The 17,425-nt window shown below is 36.0% G+C and overlaps 1 protein-coding gene across 1 annotated transcript in view; it reads right to left on the bottom strand.

The window, feature by feature from the left end:
- Positions 1-991: 991 nt before the first annotated feature.
- GNAI1 (G protein subunit alpha i1) overlaps positions 992-17,425 on the bottom strand; it is an 84,385-nt gene continuing 67,951 nt past the window's right edge. The window contains exons 6-8 of the mRNA XM_003407179.3: positions 9,698-9,827; positions 8,446-8,599; positions 992-3,562 (exon numbers count right to left, since the gene is read on the bottom strand). Of these exons, the coding sequence (XP_003407227.1) occupies positions 3,372-3,562; positions 8,446-8,599; positions 9,698-9,827 (475 nt within the window). The 3' untranslated portion in view covers positions 992-3,371. The remainder of the gene's footprint in view (positions 3,563-8,445; positions 8,600-9,697; positions 9,828-17,425) is intronic.

The raw sequence follows: 17,425 nt of genomic DNA, 5'->3' as shown, positions 1-17,425 counted from the left end.
GAGGTGAAGAATGTGATTGGCAGCTCTACCAGATCACGCAGTTCCCAAAAGGGCAGACTAAAGAATTAGTTGAATCTAAGGAAGGTATCATGAGCAAAAGTGCTAATTAACAAACAATAAAATTCACCAGCACAAATTAGCACTTCCCATGTTTTAGGCACTAGTCCAAATACATCTCATATAACATGTAGCATAATGTTTAGAGGAAAGCCCAGGCTATGCACAGGGCACTATTTGGATGTAGTGTACGGCAGTAGTGGGGGGTAATACGGGTGGGGTCAGATGGTGAACAGACTTGAATGTGAGGCTAAGTTATACTTAATTCAAATCAGTGTCAATGAAAGTTAATGTAAAAGGCAACAAACACACTTAAAGTTCTATATTAATTAACTGGATGAAGGGAGGAAAAAATGAGAGTTGGGGGATTTAATAACTATTTCAACTGTAAGTTAAGCAAACATTGAAGTTCGGGAGGTGGTAGTGGGAATGGAAAGGAAAAGAAAAAACACGTGTGGACTGGAAAGTAGAATCGTTAGCAAATGGTTTAGTAGAGATGGAGATGAGATAAAGAGTTGAAAACGGTTAAGAAGTTCCTTACTAAACGCGTTGCCCTTGAGTTAATTCCAACTCATAGTGATCCCACAGGACAGAGCAGAACTGCCTCAAAGGGTTTCCAAGAAGTGAGTGGTGGATTTGAACTCCTGAACTTTTGGTTAGCAGCTGAGCTCTTTAAACAATATGCCACCAGGGTTCTTGTTCTTTACTATATGGATTAAATGAAACAGTTGCCGTGGACTGGATTCCGGCTCATGGTGACACTGTGTGTTACAGAGTAAAACTGCTTCACAGGGTTTTCTTGGATATAATCTTAATGGAGGGGGCGCCCTGGTGGCACAGGGGTTAAAGTACTCAGCTGCTAACAGAAAGATCAGCAATTCGAACATATCAGCCTATCAGCAGAAGAAAGATGTGGCAGTCTACTACTATAAAGAAGTAGAGACCCTGTGGGGCAGATCTATTTTATCTAATAGAGTCACTATGAGTCGGAATCAATTTGATGGCAATGGGAACCTTAATGAAAGCAGACTGCTAGGCCTTTTCTTCCGTGGTTAGCAGTGAGCACAAACAACCTGCACCACCTAGGGATTTTAAGATAATAGCTAAAATGGCAAAGTCTGGGGTGAGAACTGGCTTAAAGGGAGAATGATGACAAATTTGGCTTTGGCCATACTAAGTTGAAAAAAAAAAGGGGGGAGCAATAAATTCTCAGAAAAGAATGTCAAACAGGCAATTCCAAATATGACACCATATCTCAACATAACTTGGGGTTGGGAAAACTCACGCTTCTAGAGTAGATGAAACTATAAAAAGAGCATAGAGAAAGAGGAAAATTAATATGTGATAGACTGAGACTCAACTAATGCAACGCATGTGTTTAGCCCACAGGTTTGTAAAATTTTAAAAATTTAAATTTATTAGGATTTATTAGTAACACAATTACACAGAATAAAGTTCAGGAATTTATCAATGATGATCACCAATATGTGCTTCCTCATGGCTTTTAAAACTGTTATATTTCTTATGATTCAAATTTATTCATAATGTAGTTGAATTTCATACATAGTTTCACAATGTAGATATTACAGGTCTTCCATCAGTAAAATTAATGAAAAACATATCGTTCATGAAAGGCACATAATTTAAACACATTTAAGGAATTTTGACAACTTCGAATTTCTTTACATTACAGAAAAGAAAAAAACCAATGCCCCAAATGAAAGAGATACAAATGTAGTTTATGGTTACCCCTCCACAAATATATACATACTTCAACAAATACAAGGTGACAGCACATAATTGAACCTATAAACTACTTACTAGCAAAGCTTACTAAAAGATGAACTTTTTCAAAATCAGAAAAAAAAAAAAGGGTGAGGTGGGGTAGGAAATGCTGCTATTTTTGCCAAAACAAGGTCACAGAGACATCATGAATAATCAAAGAAAAATGATTCTATCAAAGTTCAGTATCTAGCTAATGTGTAACACTTATTTCACCATACATACAATCACTGACTTTATTAAATACTATTACTCATTTTCTAAGTGTAACTGCCCATTTCATTCCTCAGAAATAATAGCACATTTTCCAAAGAAATAATATAGACCCGAGCATGTGAAGGAAATCTGAATATCTATGTAAGGGAAAAAAGTAATTTTAGCATAGTGTGATAATCAAATTTGAAACTAGTTACATACGTGAATTTAAAGCTTGCATTGTATCAGCAGTAGGTTATTCCAAGATCTTTCTTACTATCTTTCAAACAAGAAACTGTTACGTATGCTAGGTACGAGGGATTTCCCAGAGGAAATACACAAATGAATGTCTCAAAATGCGTTATGCTGACATTTTTTTTTTTTTGCCCACAAAAAACTCTCAACAGCCACCTAAACTTAGTTTTAAATAAAAATGTAGTTACTGAAAGAGTATAAAAATTAATCTAGGCATTGCCTTTAAGGCAATGCATGGATATCATCCAAATATTAAAATTCAAAGTGAAAACTAACCGAGTAAAAATTAAGAATATATAATAAGTTTAACATAGTGTATCCTCAAAAATCTGAACTTTTAGTTTTTCAAACCAAATCCAATGTAGATTAAAGCAGCATGCACTCCTAAAATAAAAGGAAAATTAAAATGTATATGGTGTTTAAATAATTGATCCAAAGGCAGGTATAGCCATCCTCTTAGGAACATCTCATAAAACATATTAAATGTAAAGAACAAATCATGTTATTAAAATACTCTGTGCAATGTTTGTACAAATAACATTTTTATGACTACAAGTATATATATATGATTATATGCAGATAAGGTCTGCAATGTTTCCTAATATTAATTATTGTACTTAAACATTTACAGGACCTGAACATAAATAAAGCTGCTTAAAACTGGCACATATGGAAATGGTCTGTCATTCAGTACAAGGTACTCTGTGTTTCTGTTATTTCCAAAGCCATTCACACTAGAATCTTAAGTTGCCATTATTAAAACCTAAAAGTAATGTGAAAAACTAAACTTATAAATACAGGTATACATATATTTGCATATTTACACTTATGCAGAAATCATCACTAACCTAGAGTCCAGCTTTAACACTGCCCTTCAGTTTCACGCTGCAGGACCTTCTTTCACATTTAAGAAAGGTCCTTCTGTTAGTTTCGGTTAAAAAAAAATGGAACAACTTTGGTCAGGTCCCAGAGGCATCTGCTGTATACTACATTCTGTGTTGCTGCAAGACTCTAGTCTAGAGAGATCCACATATAAGTACTCGTTTGGTTTGAAAAATGCATTTTACCATTGACTGCAAACCCTAGAAGAGGCCACAATCTTTTAGGTTATTTTTTATGATAACATCTGTTACGGCATCGAAAACAAACTGCACATTCTTAGTATCTGTGGCACATGTGAAGTGGGTGTATATTTCCTTTGTGTCCTTTCTTTTATTGAGGTCTTCAAACTGACATTGAATATATGCAGCTGCCTCTTCATATGTGTTTGATCCTGAGATGGGAAAAGGAAAAGAAACACATTGTGAAGTTCAAATGAGTATACTGCTAAGCAAATACAGAACTTAAAATATTGAAGTGAGTTTCATATATGTAAAACGTGTGGACTCTGTATTTGCATTTTCCCTTCTGGAAATACAGAAATTGTTTCTTCTTGATGAAAAACACCAAATGTTAATTACCTTTTCATGACTGTAAGTTACTCTAAAATATAAAAGAATCTTTTACAGCATTCAACATTCTCCATAATTTTTGTTCCTACCTAAATCTCCTTATGTCAGGTCCCTTGTGTTTCCCCTGATCCCCCATCCTCCACATTCCAACACCGAACTACCTATAGTTCCTGCACTGGCATGCTATTTCAGTTCTGGCCCAGTACCCCTTCAATAAATACTGGCTGAAAGCTAACCAGTATTTTTTATTCTCTTTCCTATAAACACATTAGCATTTCATATTGATTTTTCTTTATTCAAAAATTATACATGGGTCCAATATGCGGGTTAGTACTGCAAGGTTAAATAAGTGAATGACACACTCCTGGCCATCAGGTTACTCATTAAAGACTTTCTCTGAGTACAAACACTCTAGAAATGCTTTGGTAGTATCCAAAGCTCATCACATACATACTCTGTGATCGACCAATTCAATTTCTAGGTGTACACCTGAAACAACTGTGCACATATGTTCACCAGGAGACATAAACAAGAATGCTAAGAGCCACACTGCTTCCACTTTAGGAAACGACCTAAACACTCATTGATTGTAGACTGGCCAATAAACTGCAGTAATGAGAAATAATGCAAATATGACTGCGACACACAATGACATGAATGAATCTCATACACACATTACTGCACAAAAGATGCTGGAAACGAAAAAGTACATACATGTATGATTAAATTTATATAAAGTTTAAAAATACCCAAAATTAACTGACAAGGAAAGGTCAAGATAATGTTTACCCTTGTGTGTGGGGGGTCTGATCAGCTGACTGGGAGGGGGAATGATAGGACTTAGGAAGTCCTGGAAATCTTCTATTTCCTTCTTATTTTTTTCTGCATTATGCTTTGTATGTGTGTGTAAAAATATACACAACAAAACATACACCAACTTAACAATTTCTACACGTTTAAATCAATGACACTGGTTACATTGTTCAAACGGAATGTTCTATTTCTTGACCTCTGTGGTGGAGATACTGGACATACTGTTCACTTTTAAAAAATGAACTGAACTTCACACTTATGCTGAATACTTTTCTATGTATATGTTATATACTTAAATAAAATGTTCATTTGAAAAAGATATTTAGCAGTAATAATCCAAAATTATTTGCCCCCCTTTTAAAGTCCCCTACTCTTAAAATGGCATAGTGGTTAAGTGCTATGGCTGCTAACCAAAAGGTCGGCAGTTCAAATCCACCAGGCGCTCCCTGGAAACTCTATGGGCCAGTTCTACTCTGTCCTCTAGGGTCGCTATGAGTCGAAATTGACTCGACGGCAGTGGGCAGTGGCACACTTATAATGGAGTCCCTGGGTGGTACAAATGATTAATGCACTCAGCTGTGAACTGAAAGGTTGGTGGTGTTAGTCCACTCAGAAGCACCTCGGAAAAAAGGTCTGGCAACCTGATTCCAAAAAATCGGTCATTGAAAATGTTATGAAGCACTGTTCTAGTCTGACACACATGGGGTCACTATGAGTCAGAATAAACTCCACTGCAACTGGTTAAACTGGTTATTCTTATAATGCTGTTCTTAAGTCCTCTACTGCACATGTGAGGCTTGCTTTATGTGTAAGGACCAATATATAAACTGCCACCTATGTTGCTGGAGTACTTCCTCCCCACTGTACTTAACTGGCTGACATATCCTACTGCCTTCACATTTGTTCAAAACTGCACTATATAAAAGTTTTCCTAATTTTCCAAATCCAGATGGGCTCTCTATCTCTTAAAAATGTTTTCTTCCACCTATATACTATAAAACAAAAAAAATGCTCTATTTCAGTTTTTGTTATATAGCTTTATAGAATCTCAAATGCTTTTTAGTGTTAAGTCTTCTAAACTAGAAGGTGAGTTTTAAAGAATAAACATCATATCCTACAGCCCCCTAACCCCTTTTTATATCTTATATAATGCCCTGTACAATGCAATGTGACAAACACCCGTAGGAATGTTTTCTTTAAACTGCTATGACAGCATAAATTATGGAACTCATTATATTAAGACATAAAAAGCAAACAAAACCATGGTCTTCAAATAATTAACACTTTCAAGTTGCTAGAGACAATCATACACCTTTATAAATCAAATTTTCTTTTATTAAATCATAATAAGGTTAGTGCTCTGAAATTCAAAAGCAATAAAGTGTCTTTTTGGCCTGCAGAAGTTAATGCAACCTATAAATTAAACATGCGTCTGGGGAAATAACTGATAGTGAGTGCATAAAACTCAATTCTCTGTATATTCTGGGTAGCTCTCTAGATTACTGTATCCTAAGAGCTAGGAAATCCACGAATGAACTAATGAACAGATTCGTTAACCTGATTTTAAGTCCTAAGAAAGGAATAACAGGTAAGAGGAAGAAGAAAATGTGATTATTCTCTAAACATGTGATGGAATTGTCATGAATAATGGTAAATATAGGTGATAACAGGTCTCAAGAACGTTGGTGATATAATTAAAAGGCAGACAGATACTATTTGAGGAAAAAAATTAACCTGAGTTCAGTTTGAGTTTCAGGTGTTAGAAAAACATGCCCATGTCCAACAAGCAGTTGGAAATGCAAGCCTGAAGCTCTAGAGAAATCAAAGTTGAGAAAAGAATTTAACATAGTGAGCATCTAGGATTATGAAAGGATCCAGGGCTAAAAGATTACAGGACTAAAGGTAGAACCTGGTGAAATGCCAACACACAGATAAAAAGAAGAGAAGGAGGAAACAGGAACAGACAGAAAAGAAGGAGATAAACCAAGTGAGTAGTCTGGAGGCTACACAGTGATCTTCTACAGTAAACAACCACCAGAAATGAAAATCGAGGTTGAAACGAGGCAACTGACCAGTGCTTAGGGCATACAACGGAGATTTTAAACTATAATCTTGACAGTGGAGATGCGAAGACTTATGTACTCTCCTACATGTGCAAAGATTCTGAGATCAAGGATTCTGACAACATAAGTAAAAATTCTTGATCATATTGTATACATAGCAGGAAAAGAACTAACAAGTATATTCTCAGTTAACTCGGAAATCCCCGTGGATGTATAGTATTTATCAATTCATTTGGGGACTCTGGTGATGTTAATTACTACAAAATGGCTAGCTACTTCATAATAGAAAAGGATAAAAATAAACTGAATGACAGTCTCAAATAAGGACAAAACTGAGCCACTTTGTCTTTGGATAACTTCAATCTTGGAATGAGAACTACAGTTACAATAGAACTATAAATAAATTAGGAATTTTATTCCTAATAAGCATTGAAAATGTTTCTGAATAAGGTGACAAGATATTATGACTTTCAAAAAGAACAAAAATTTTAAAATAAGCAACTGTATGAAATCATTTTGAAGTATAACTTTGTAATATATAAAAAGTGCTATAATAATAAGTGCTATGATTATATTTATCATAGAAAGCTTCCCCTCTTTGGTTCAAATAAGAATTAATTAAAGGCAGCCTAGTTGTTAATGCCCTGAGCATCAGAGTCCAAAAGGCCTGGTCTAGATTTAGGCTCTGTCACTCCAGCAGGCCTCGAGGTTCTCGTCTGTAAGAGTAGAGATATAACAGCACTGACATCAGAGGGTTGTTGTATAATTTACTCAGTAAAGGAACTGACTAAAATTTAGTTTAAAATTAAACAAAATCTTGAGACTTTTTTAAATAGGAAGATGGGGTAAGAAAAAGCAACTTATATCCCATCCATCCATTAGCTAAATAAAAAACCCAAAAACCCTTTATAATATTTAGATTTAGAGATCATACAAACCAGTGGCAGTCAAACTTTTTTTTTAGGCACAGAGTTCTCTTTGTTAAAATATAATCATATTCAGAGCCAATATGTAAAACAGATGAAAGCTGAGTTACTCTGCTTTAATGAGAGAACAAACTGTGAAGGGGGAAGGGTCTGAAACAGAAGTCGTCTGTTTCCATACTCACCTTCTATAGCAGCCCAGGAGGTACTCCAAGGAACTGAACTAAACCAATGTTTTACAGATGGCGTACTGAGACCTAGGTAAATTAACTGCCTTGATCAAGATCAAAGAGCCAATTACGGAAGAGCCAAGATTGTACCTCAGGTCTCCTTTTCCACGGGAGTCAAATTACAGTATCACTAGCAGTCTCATTACCAACCTATGAATTTCTTGTGAAACCTTCCCTGACTCTCCTGAGGGGTTAGCTGCTTCACTACTTCCTTCTTCATTTTTGTCCCTTACAGTAGTGTTCATGCTCCTTTTAAGGACCATGTTGCATTGCTATTGCTTACTTGTTTGTTTGTTTTTTAGTAAGTCTGTCTCTTAGATTAGACAGTGGGTAGAGGCCATGTCTCATTTACTTTGCATTATATGATTCCTGACATGGCATATGTTAACTGAATGAACAAACTAATATTTTAAATATACAAAGGCTTGGAGTCAGCATTGAAAATTATCTAACACCTTTTTCAAAACATGAGCATGTTTTTTCAGCAATTTCATTTACAACTCTAGAACTATCTGTAAAAACCTTTTATAATGTGCTCGAATGCAGTTTGATAATTTCTTTTAAAGCTAAGAATTACCAAGCGAAGAAATTGAAATCAAAGAATAAAATCTTGAATTAAGGGAAATTTCACTTAGAAATGTATGATTTTACAAATTTTCTACAGGATGTAAAATACCTGCATACTCTGGATAGCATATAGTAAGAGGGCTCTTTTTGATTTTTTCTTCGAAGAGATCCTTCTTGTTTAGAAAAAGTATGATAGATGTATCTGTAAACCATTTGTTGTTACATATGCTGTCAAACAACTTCATGCTTTCATGCATTCGATTCTGTAACAGGAAAGAATACAACCAGTTTGGCATTAATAACAAGAATTAAATATTACGTTCAAAAAGTAACAAGTGTCCTAATGAAATGGAGTTGAAAAATAAACAACATGCCACAAAAATAAATTTCTGCCATTTCAAACTAAGCATATTTTGCTTTTAGGGGAAGCGAGTGTCTAATCATCATTCATCCCTTTTTGCACTTAACCAGTTCTTGCTGGGTGCCTACTATGTTTCGTGTGCAGTGCCTGGGACATCCCGCTTCAGGGACTTCCAATCTGGGGATGCCTAGTGTGAACATCTGATAAGATATATGATTGTTATGGAGTTTAAGTTTTGATTAAAAGATAAGTAGAGGATATTAAAGATTAATAGAACAATCTAGAATTCAATTAGCCCCAACACCCTCAACATAATGGCATATTAAAGAAAGGAGATTTCCAATTCCTGTTTCCTGCCCTTCAAGTAGCTGTGGTTTCTGAAAGGGCACTGCTATATTTTACAGCGCCAAAATGAGGGAAATGAATGATGCCGTTGACCTGAACCTACTGCAGTAGAGCTGCAAATTACTGATTTAAAAAATACTAAACTGACATTTCTTCCTCCTTTTTTTCCAATTTGTACCACAATTCGACGGCACTGGGTTTTTTTGTTTTTTGGGTTTTACCACAATTAGTTTAAAATGACAAAGTTTTAAATTACTATTTCAAAACATTTCCTTCTGATCTGTGGTACATTTAAACATATTTGAAAATGACATGGCAGTAGCAAAGCATGACATATATCAGAGATGACTGAATTTACAGAAATAAGAAAAGTGAGCCTTGGACAACTACGGAGCTTTCTTTTCATTCAATATGTAGTCGATAGCACTGCGTTTAGATATAGGAAAGGCATCAATCTTTTCCTTTTTCTCAGGATCTGTCTGTGCTGCTTTAGTTTATTTCCCTTCTAGTATGCAAACTGAAAAGTCAGAGATAAGAGCCTGAACTTTCAATTCACACATTAACAAGAATTTCTCTCAGAAAATTTCTTCTCAAAAAAGCAGTGTCTCTATTCCTTTATATTTCCTGCTCAATCCTTAAAAGTGGTTCTACTTGCCATTTCTTCATCTTCAGCTAGAACCAGGTCATAGTCACTAAGTGCTACACAGAAGATAATCGCAGTCACTCCTTCAAAGCAATGAATCCACTTCTTCCGCTCAGATCTCTGTCCTCCCACATCAAACATTCTGTAAGAGGAAAAATAATCAGTTGACATCACATTAAATGTGTTCAAAAGCTCTGAGGAGTTTTGTAACGTCAACAAAATAGCCCCAAAGAGCTGGGGAGAAAGGAGAAGAGGGAGAAAAAAAAATGCCACAAAACTGGTTTCACGACGAGGGAAAAAAAAAAAAAAAGCTTGGCCTTTTTTTTTTTTTTTAACTGGAGGAAATAGGACATAAAAACAAGCACAAATGAATGGACTGCAAACTATGTGTGAACACTGAGAAGTCACATGAAGCAACTAGGGAATGCAGAGATAATACATTCAATTTGCTAAAGTCATGGGACATTAGTGGCAGAGGACACGGTCCCCTCTTCCCATTACAAAATGTTATTTTGTCTCAGAGGCAATGAACAGAATTTTGACATAAAGGAGAAGGCACTTCAGGTAAGAAAACGCAAGGCAAGCAAGGCAAATACAGACAGAGGCCAAAAAGGTTTGCCTAAATTAAAAAGTAAAGCTATGGTATAGAGAAAATGAGAGTTGAAATGTGAAATGGGTAACTATCAAAAAGCCCTGAAATTTAGAGTGAAAAACCCTATTTTCAGACAAGTTATGACATGGGACCATTGTAGGTTAACGACCAGGGTAGTAACACAATCGAGACCCTATAAAGACTGTCCCTCTTTTTTCTTAGAACAGCTTATAAAGTTAAGCAAAAGTTGAAATTTGCATAGATTACATTACGTAACCTAGAAAATAACGAGTTATATAACCGAAACACTATGCAAGCTGGTACATTTTTAAAGGCTCCATTTATCTAGACAGTGCACTAATTACAACAGTCCCTATTTAACTCTCAGGCAAAAAGAATTTTCCCTAAAGAGCAGTACTGGCCTATAAACCAAATCTGAGTACAACAACTAGTATTGTTACTTTTATCATCATTTAAGCGGCCTTCATTTAATTGGCTTAGCTAGTAAATTGTTCGTTAAGTTTTAAGTATGCTATATAACAAAATGATTCTACCACATAATAAATCAAAATGGATAGGATACAAAAAGGACAGCTGGTAAAATAAAGATCAAACAAGGACATGAGAAAAAAAAGTAAATTAAAATGATTATTCATTTGTTCCATAGTTTATGACCACCACTTGAAAATAAATTTAACTAAAAGATAACATATTAGATAACTTCTCTGCTCAAATGTCACACATTACCCAGACTACTTAATATAAGCCATCCCCCATCCCACATTTCCTCTCCTATCCTGTTTTAGTTTTTCCCCATAGCCCTTATCATCAACTGATATATTAAATATTTGTTTATCTCATCTCCTTTCTCCCATCCCAAGAAATGTAAAACAAGGACTTGGTCTCTTTTGTTCACTTTTTGAGTCCCTGGGTAGGGCAAATGGTCAGTCCTTGGGTAGGGCAAATGGTTCAGTGATTGACTACTAACTGAACCTATCCCAACGTGCCTCAGAAGAAAAATCTGGTGAGCTGCTTGCAAAAGGTCACAGCCTTGAAAACCCTATGAAGCGCAGTTATGCTCTCTAGACACGGGATCACCGTGAGTAGAAACTGACTCAATGGCAACTAGTTTTGTTTTTGTTCACTTTATATTCCCAACAGTAGACACACAGTAAGTACTTCATAAATATTTATTGACTGAAAGAGTGAAATACGCCTACAGGATATTTTAATGAACTTTCAAGCAAGCAAAATAGGTTACCTTTGCTATGCTGAAAATCAAGATCTACCAGTTATACTGTTAAATTTAAGAGAACTTCAGCTTGATAAATAATTCAACCATGGAGGAAATGTCTTAAATTTATGAACTAAAATGAAGGAAGGTCATTCACATACTGGTCATAAACAAAGAACCTCTGGTCTAATCTAGTGGTTCTCAAACTTTAGTGTGCGTCAGAATTCATCAGGTGGGTGATGCTGGTGCGACTGGTCTAATCCATAAGCTAAGGGGCAAAAATGACTGAGAATGGGTCTTATAAATGATTACACTGTGCTTAACAGTTTATTAGAATTTAGAGAGAGCTAGATGAAGAAAATAACTAGAACACTGATATTACTATTGCTCTTATCTTCCCTGAAAAGCTAGGTTAAAAAAGAACAGAGCGTTAGTCATTGTTTCATACACTAGAAATATCTTAATTATTTTATATATGCTTTTAATTTCCGAACCCATAATAATAAAAATAAGAAAGAGTAATCACAACAGGAAAAAATACAGCATGCTCTCCCTCATATGAAAAAATGGCACTCTTGGCTAGCAGCAAATAGGGAGTGCACTTAAATTTCTTTAGGATTATTTTGGTGTGGGAAGGAAGATATTAGAGATCCTACGATGCACCAATTCATCCTTAGACTGTCATCTAATATCATTTGTGCCCAAGATTGATGGGTACAAAGCTAACTGGCTATATACAGGTATCAAAAACCATAAAATTGGCATTGTACCCCAACCTATTATACATGTATACTCCTAGGGGAAACAGAAATCTCTCCCATTATAATGATGAATTTTTAATTATACCCAGAAATTGGAATGGCATTAATTCTATATTTAGCAAAATTTCACCAACAGTAAAAGAAAACTGCTGGTTCTTATATTAAAGCAAAATAATCTAGATAGATACTGTCTATAAGTGCCCAGTCACAGAGGTGACAATATCCATTCTTAAATTATAACTGCCCTATTGCCTCAGTTTGAATTTGTTACTACCAATCATACAAAAAAGTAAATGAAACTGGTATTTTTATGTCAGCAGTTAAAAATCACACAAAGAATTAACACATGAAACATACAGAACTGCAAAATACTGAACACACCTGGCTTCCCAATGGAATTATTCTAAGTATATTTCTGCCATCATTCATTCATCTGAGGCTCATTTAATATATAAAAAGAACAAAGCTGAAACCATAAATTAAAATGATAGTAATTTAACAGAATTCAAATCCCAAATGAGACAAAGTTTATGTGAAGTTCCTGACAAACCTATGTTTATCTTCAAGTCAGCAAGAGAAAGCAGTAACTAAATTCATCACATGAAATTCTACCTCACTCAAGGAGACCAAAAAGAACAATATAAATGGACTTCCTGGAAGGATTATGGTGAGAGACAATTTTACTGAAGTACTGTAGTACTTGCTTGATGCTGAAATGGTAACTTTGAGAAATCTAGGCTGGAAGTAAAAAGTATGGACTGAAAGAAAATGTTTACGAGTGAATCTAGCTAAGGTTAAAAGTGAACTTTACATAGTTAGATTGCCTTAAGTATCACATGATTGACTTAACATTTACCATTGCCATTTCCCACCATTTATAGAGCTCTCATCTTTATGAAGTTTCATTTATAGTCAATATCACACTACAGCTTGAAAACTCTGGCAAAAGGCAAGACTAATGCTCATTGTGTTAAGAATCTTAACCAGCTTTGCCGACTTAATCAACAGTGGAATCTATGTCTCGAATCCCTACCTCCTAACCCCAACTCCATGCCTTTCTCCTCAGAATACACTGGTTAAAATAAGACATTATTTGAACAGAACAATAATTTAAGTTTGCTTTAGGACATGGTCTTTAATAAAGGCAAACAAACAACCAAGCAAAAAATCAGTATCTAAGGTGCACAGTAAAAACACAAAACAAAACAAAAAAATGGCTTGACTCTAACACTGAACTTTTTAATAATTATAATCACTTCATAGTTTTATGATAAATATGACAATAATCCCCAGATCAGGGATCTCCCATTACTTGAAATCAGTCCTGGGTTTGGTCATTTGGTATTTTAGAGACAGAACGCAGACTAAAAGAAGCTGAATGATTTTAATAAGAGATAATCATAATAGTAAAAAATAATTGCTTGAGAAAGAATGAACATTGAAAAAAAACTTAAAGCAGATGCAAAGCTGTACCATGTATTAAAGCACAAAGTTACATGGTCAGGTAAACTAATTGTGATCTGTATCTCCATTTAAGAAAGCAGTACAATGTTCTTATTTATTTGCAGGGGTTTGGGAGGGAGAAGCTGCCATGAAAATATCTGAAACTAAATTTTAGCTCTCTGGAAAACTTAATTGCATGAATCACTAAATGTGTTAAAAATTAGTGACAAATGAGCATAACAAATACTTAAACAATACTTAAAATAAATACTTAAGGAAGGAATCAGAGGTATGTTGTTTTTGTTACGTGCTATGAGTGGGTTCCAACTCATAGTGACCCTGTGTACAACAGAACGAAACACTGCCTGGTCCTGTGCCATCCTATCATTGCTATGTTTGAGCCCACTGTTGAAGCCACTGTGTCAATCCGTCTTGTTGGGGTTCTTCTTATTTTTCACTGACTCTCTACCTTACCAAGCCTGCTGTCTGTCATAGATTGAATTATTTTCCCCCAAAAATGTGTATATCAACTTGGTTAGGCCATGATTCCCAGTATTCTGTGGTTGCCCCCATTTTGTGGTTGTAATTTTATGTTAAAGAGGATTAGGGTGGGATTGTAACACCCTTCGCCAGGTCACATTCCTGATCCAATATAAAGGGAGTTTCCCTGGGGTATGGCCTGTACCGCCTTTTCTCTCTCAAGAGATAAAAAGGAAATGGAAGCAAGCAGAGAGCTGGGGACCTCAAACCACCAAGAAAGCAGCACCAGGAGCAAAGCATGTCCTTTGGACCTGGGGTCCCCATGCCTGAGAAGCTCCTAGACCAGAGGAAGACTGATGACAAGGAATCTTCTTCCAGGGCCGACAGAGAGAGAAAGCTGTCCCCTGGAGCTGACACCTTGAATTTGCACTTGTAACCCGCTAGACTATGAGAGAATCAATTTCTCTTTGTTAAAACCATCCACTTGTGGTATTTTTGTTATGGCAGCACTAGATGGCTAAGACAATGTCCTTCTCTAGGGACTGATCCCTCCTGATAACACGTCCAAAATAAGGGAGATGAAGTCTCGCCATCCTTGTTTCTAAGGAGCATTCGGGCTATACTTCTCCCAAGTTAGATTTGTTCGTTCTCTTGGCCGTTCATGGTACATTCAATACTCTTCACCAACACCATAATTCAAGGGCATCGATTTTTCTTTAGCCTTTCTTATTCACTGTCTGGCTTTCACAAACGTATGTAGTGACGAAAAACACCGTGGCTTGGGTAAGGTGCACCACAGTCCTCAAAGTGACATCTTTGCATTTTAACTGTTTAAAAAGGTCTTTTGCAGCAGATCTGCCCAATATGATTCATTGTATGTTTTCTTGACTGCTGCTTCCACGGGCACTGATTGTGGATCCAAGTAAAATGAAATACTTGACAACTTCAATATTTTCTCCATTTATCATGATGTTGCTTATTGTTCCAGTTGCAAGGATTTTTGTTTCATGTTGAGGTATAATCCATACTGAAGGCTGTAGTCTTTGATCTTCATCAGTAAGTGCTTCAAATCCTCTTCACTTTCAGCAAGCAAGGTTGTGTCATCTGAGTATCGCAGGTTGTTAATGAGTCTTCCTCCCACCCTAATGCTGAGTTTTTTCATCATATAGTCTAGCCTCTCAGACTCTTTGCTCAGCACACAGATTGGATAAGAATGGGGAAAGGACACAACGCTGCTGCACACCTTTCCTGACTTTAAACCATTCAGTATCCCCTTGTTCTGTTCAAACGACGGCCTTCTGGTCTATGTACAGGTTCCATATGAGCACAATTACGTGTTCTTGAATTCCCACTCTTTGTAGTGTTATCCATAATTTGTTAAGATCCACACAGTCGAATGCCTTTGCATAGGCAATAAAACACAGGTAAATATCTTTCTGGTATTCTCTACTATCAGCCAGGATCTACCTGACATCAGCAATGATATCCCTTGTTCCATGTCCTCTTCTGAATCCAGCTTGAATTTCTGGCAGTTCCCTGATGATGTACGGCTATACCTGTTTTTGAATTATCTTCAGCAAAACTTTACTTGTGTGTGATATTAATGATACTCTTAGATAATTTCTGCATTCCACTAGATCACCTTTCTTTGGAATGGGCACGAATACAGATCTCTTCTAGTCGGTCGGCCAGGTAGCTGTCTTCCAAATTTCTTGGCATAGACGAGTGAGTGCTTCCAGTGTTTCATCTGTTTGCTGAAACATCTCAAATGGTATCCCATCAATTCCTGGAGCCTTGTTTTTCATCAGTGCCTTCAGTGCAGCTTGGACTTCTTCCTTCAGCACCACTGGTTCTTGATCATTTGCTATTTCCTGAAACAGCTGAATGTCGACCAATACTTTTTGGTACAGTGACTGTGTATTCCTTCCATCTTCCCTTGATGCTTCCCACATTTTTTTCTTCAGTTCTTTCAGCCTGAGAAATCTAAGCGTGTTTGTCATGAATTGGATTGTGTCCCCCCCACACAACATGTGTCACCTTGGCTAGGCCATGATTCCCAGTATTGTGTGATTGTCCACCATTTTGTCATCTGATGTGATTATCCTATGTGTTACAAATCCTACCTCTATGTTAGAGTCTCTTCTGACATCCGTTTCGGTCTTTTCTCTTTCCTGTCCTTTTAATGACCTTTTGCCTTCTTCACATTTGATGTACTTGATGTTATCCCACAACTTGTCTGGTCTTTGGTCATTAGTGTTCAATGCATCAAATCTATTTTTGAGCTGCTCTCTAAATTCAGGTGGGGCATACTCAAGGTCGTAGTTTGGCTCTTGTGGATTTGTTCTAATTTTCTTCAGCTATAACTTGAACTTGCATGGGAGAAACTGATGGTCTGTTCCATAGTTAGCCCCTGGCCTTGTTCTAACTGATGATATTGAGCTTCTCCATGGTCTCTTTCCACAGATGCAGTCAATTTGATTTCTGTGTATTCCATCTGTGCGGTCCACATGTATAGTAGCCATTTATGTTGATTAAGAAAGGTTTTGTCAATGAACAAATCATTGGTCTTGCAAAATTCTATCATGTGATCCCCCATTGTCGTTTTTATCACCAAGGCCGTATTTTCCAACTACTGATCATTCTTATCAGAGGTATAGTTGCATGTATTTAACTATGCTTCTCACAACTTGCAAGAGGAAGTTTCTTTATGAGGTGGCTTCATGATTATTTGTTTTCTATGTTCAACTAGGAACCTTTTTTTAAAGAGGCTGTGAGAAATTGTTTATCATTACAGTTTGAAAGATTCGTGTTCAGTGAGGAAGTGTCTAAGCCATAGTGCAAATTAATGCCTCATGTAAAGTGATTGCATCAGAAAAGTTTTATTCAAAGTAACAGAGGAAAGGTAAAGTAATTCCAATAGCAACATGGAATACTCCACTTGCAGACCAAATGCAGATAAAATTTTTATAAACTTAGAATGGATTAACAGTTTGCTGTTGTTTGACTATTTTCACACATACATACACACACGTACTTTATCATTTTATTTTATTCTAGCTTTGTGGTGTTGTGGGGATGGAGTTATAGGTTAAAAGCTCAAGGTCTTTTAACAGTCTTGTGAAATTTGAAATTCTATAAAGAAACCAGAAACTTCAACTAGATATAATCTGAAAAAATACAGAAAGAAATGACTTCTCTAATTCCTCACCGTATTAAAAAATTACAATTAA

Source organism: Loxodonta africana, chromosome 8 (genome assembly GCF_030014295.1).
Source record: "Loxodonta africana isolate mLoxAfr1 chromosome 8, mLoxAfr1.hap2, whole genome shotgun sequence".
In the NCBI taxonomy this organism is placed as follows: domain Eukaryota; kingdom Metazoa; phylum Chordata; class Mammalia; order Proboscidea; family Elephantidae; genus Loxodonta; species Loxodonta africana.
This window is presented reverse-complemented; position numbering and strand designations above follow the sequence as displayed.